We start from the raw sequence: 3,827 nt of genomic DNA on the forward strand, positions 1-3,827 counted from the left end.
TAACAGGCATTTTAAGAAATTATACAGATGAATCAATGACAAATGAGGTTGTTATTTTGTTGTTGTTAGGTGCCATTGAGTTGGTTCTGACTCACGGTGACCCTAGGTACAACAGAATGAAACATTGTCCAGTATATATCCAACAGCATCTCTTTAGAAAGTGAGTTGTCTAAACTGTATTTAATTTATGCAACAGCAGTAAGATAAATTTTTGTTGATATGAAGTTATTTAACATATTAAGAAGATATCTAGGTTGGGCAAAGAGTTTGTGCTTGACTGAATCTAAAAGTTGGCAGTTCAAACTCACCCAGCAGTACCTGAAAGAAAAGCCCTGGCAATCTATTCCATTAAGGCTACATATAAGAAAATCCTATGGAGCAGTTGGCTCAATGGCAACTAACAACAACAACATATTAAGAACATCTACTGTATTATACTTACTTTGATAAGAAACCCATTATCATGTTTAAATTTTACTGCTTTTGGTAAAGTAGCTTTTTTTTCCCCATTATGAATCCCTGGTGGTGCAGTGGTTAAGAGCTACAGCTGCTAACAAAAAGTTTGCCCATTTTAATCACCAGTCACTTCTTGGAAACCCTATGGAGCAGTTCTACTCTGTCTTATTGGGTTGTTATGAGTTGGAATTGACTCTACAGCACACACCAACAACAACCTTATTATAAGATGTAGAAATTTAAGCTTAGAAAAATTAAGTAGCCTGAAGTCACGTAACCAGTAAGCATGAAAACCTGAATATCTCTTGAAGAGATAAAGAAAATGTTGTACATAAAAATTTATTAAAACTGATGGTGGAAAATGACCACAAGCCCAACACATCTAAATTGTCTTTGTCCATCTTCAAAGCCTATGGAACTAGGCTTTTAGTTAGTGTTCTAGTCTTATGACCACAACTACTCAGCTCATGACTGAGCTAGTTTATTATTGTGTAACATGTTACTAAGAATATCCAAAAACTCTAGGGTCTGTAATGAGACAAAGGAATTTTAAGTTTTATTTAGACATTTTCATAGACTTCCTTCTACTCTGCATATATATTATTTTGGTCTCTTCAAAATTTTTGTGTTCAGCAAATACACACTACATTCGTGATGCCAGCATTCTTCATGTTGAAACTGTTTTTAGCTCATAATCTGATCCCTTCCTATTTTCCTTCTCTTAGGGCTGTTTCCGAGCAAGCATGCGGCCTGGATCCACGGATAAGGTCAATTCTACGGTGGTATCTGAGTTTGTGTTGCTGGGGCTCTCCAGTTCACAGGAACTCCAGCTTTTCTTTTGCATTTTCTTCTCTGCATTGTATGTGGTCATTGTCCTGGGCAACCTCCTCATTATCCTCACTGTGACTTCTGATGCCAGCCTGCACTCTCCCATATACTTCCTCCTGGGAAACCTTTCCTTTGTTGACATCTGTCAGGCTTCCTTTGCTACTCCTAAAATGATTGCAGATTTTCTGAGTGAACACAAGACCATCTCCTTCAGGGGCTGCATAGCCCAGATTTTCTTCATCCACCTTTTCACTGGAGGGGAGATGGTGATACTTGTCTCCATGGCCTATGACAGGTATGTAGCCATTTGCAAACCTCTGTACTATGTGGTCATCATGAGCCGGCAGACATGCACTGTCTTGGTAATGCTCTCCTGGGCTGTGGGCTTGGTGCACACATTAAGCCAACTATCATTTACTGTGAACCTACCTTTTTGTGGACCCAATGTTGTAGACAGCTTTTTTTGTGACCTTCCTCGAGTGACCAAGCTTGCCTGCCTGGACTCTTACATTATTGAAATATTAATTGTGGCCAACAGTGGAATTCTCTCCCTCAGCGCTTTTTCTCTCCTGATCAGCTCTTACATCATTATTCTTATCACCGTCTGGTTTAAGTCTTCTGCTGCAATGGCCAAGGCTTTTTCCACACTGGCTGCCCATATCATGGTGGTAATATTATTCTTTGGCCCTTGCATCTTCATCTATGTGTGGCCCTTCACCACCTACTCTGTGGATAAAGTCCTTGCTATATTTTACACCATTTTTACCCCCATCCTGAACCCCGTTATTTACACACTGAGGAACAGGGATATGAAAGTTGCCATGAGGAAAATTGTGACCCATTACCTGAAGCCCAAGAAAATTTCTGAAATGCCGCTAGTAGTAAGGAATTCCCTGATTTAAGACAAAATTCATTGAAATTCATCAAATCAATACTCTGCATATAAAGATGTTCATTGTATTTTTGTGATACAACTCAACTCTGGAAAAAGTAATGAAGAAAATGATGTAGGGAGTAGTTAATGACTACTAGAAAGTCTTTTCCCATATCACCTAAGCAAAAGTTACGTGTTAAAAACAAACAAAAAAACTATGAAAAAATTCATATTATTGTGTATATGATTACCTGTTCTAGAAATGAAATACTGAATTGCTTTACACAGATAGTATTCATGCATTCACTGCTCTTGTTACAAATAAATATGAATATGGTGGGGAAAAAGGAAAAATACCCTGATTCTTTGGTGGGGCATAAATTTAAGTTTTTTTTTTTCCTGATTCTATGTGTTTTCTAATTATCATGCCTGAAAAACATCCTACCTAAATGAACAATGTTTAAGAATATGAAACCAAGTTTTCTCAATTTTAGGGGATAACCAAACTCCCTGTTTAAGATAAGTGCATAGGCTTTAGTGGAAATTCTTAGGTTATGAGATTCTCCTGTGCGCTTCAATTATGCCTACCCCATGTATTTTTCCAGTAAATAACAATCCTTTAAAATATGGAGTTATAGGTAATCAGAAACTCCCATCTTGAAACTTACATTTAATGGACTTTTTGATAGGATAATCCAGTTTCATTTGAAATTATGAGTTGTAGAAGGGAAAGGAAAACCTAGAAAACTGAATCATTTTAACATCAACTTTTTAGTCTGTGCTATGGATAGATAATGCAATACTCTGCATTTGGACCAAAATATGAAGTGCTTAGTGATAAAGAATCAATGTTGAAACATATATTCCAAATTGGCTAAATGGACTCCAGAACTGGATGAATTGTAGAGACTATCAGGGCTTGTATTGGTGTTAATTACAGTTTTTAAGTTTATTTTTCCAAAATGCTCAAATCATAAAAACAAAAAACTAATAGACTAATGTAAGGATTAGTCTGTTTTTTATTCCAAGTATGAGAACAGTTGTTTTACACTTTGTTGTGCCTCTGGTTCTAGTGACACCCACCATTCAACAAGTTTTGTTGACAGTCTCTGCTTACTAGCTTTGATGCACCATCTGGACCAGCTATGGCTTTGGGCAACCCAATGTACTTCCTCCTATCCAGTGGGCCACAGTCACACCCTCTACAAAGAGGTCTGAAAGTCATCTGTGGTAATGTACTCCTTTCTGCCAGAAGTATTCTTTCCCTGGGTACTCTTCTTCAGCCCTAGAGTTTTCTTTAGAGTTCTTTTCTATACTGTTTTATTAGCTAATCTTCTATTATCAGTTACTGATTCTCTATACCAAATGTTCCTTGTTCAAACTACTGGTGTTATTTCTATCTTCTTACTGGGGAGTGACTGATATAGAAACTTGAAAACATTTTGAAGATTTTGAAAAAATGGAAGTATCCAAAATGACTCGTAAGATATGATACACATAATAAGGAAAACTAGGAGCTGGCTGAACCAAAAAATGTCAGTAGTTTCATGTAGTTATACGATGATGTAAATTCATCCATGACATGCTTTAAAATAAAAGAAATCATAGCCTTTAAGGAGTGCATAACATAATTTGGTAGAGCCAATGCTTAAAATTTCTTTCTCTGCTT

General features: G+C 36.8%; 1 protein-coding gene across 1 annotated transcript; it reads left to right on the plus strand.

Annotated features, from left to right (window-relative positions):
• Positions 1-1,199: 1,199 nt before the first annotated feature.
• LOC126084595 (olfactory receptor 4K5) lies at positions 1,200-2,186 on the plus strand. The gene has a single exon (XM_049899191.1). It carries the CDS (start codon positions 1,200-1,202, stop codon positions 2,184-2,186), a length of 987 nt encoding a protein of 328 aa, XP_049755148.1.
• The last annotated feature ends 1,641 nt before the right edge of the window (positions 2,187-3,827 follow it).

The sequence above is a fragment of the Elephas maximus genome, chromosome 10, assembly GCF_024166365.1.
Source record: "Elephas maximus indicus isolate mEleMax1 chromosome 10, mEleMax1 primary haplotype, whole genome shotgun sequence".
Lineage (NCBI taxonomy): Eukaryota > Metazoa > Chordata > Mammalia > Proboscidea > Elephantidae > Elephas > Elephas maximus.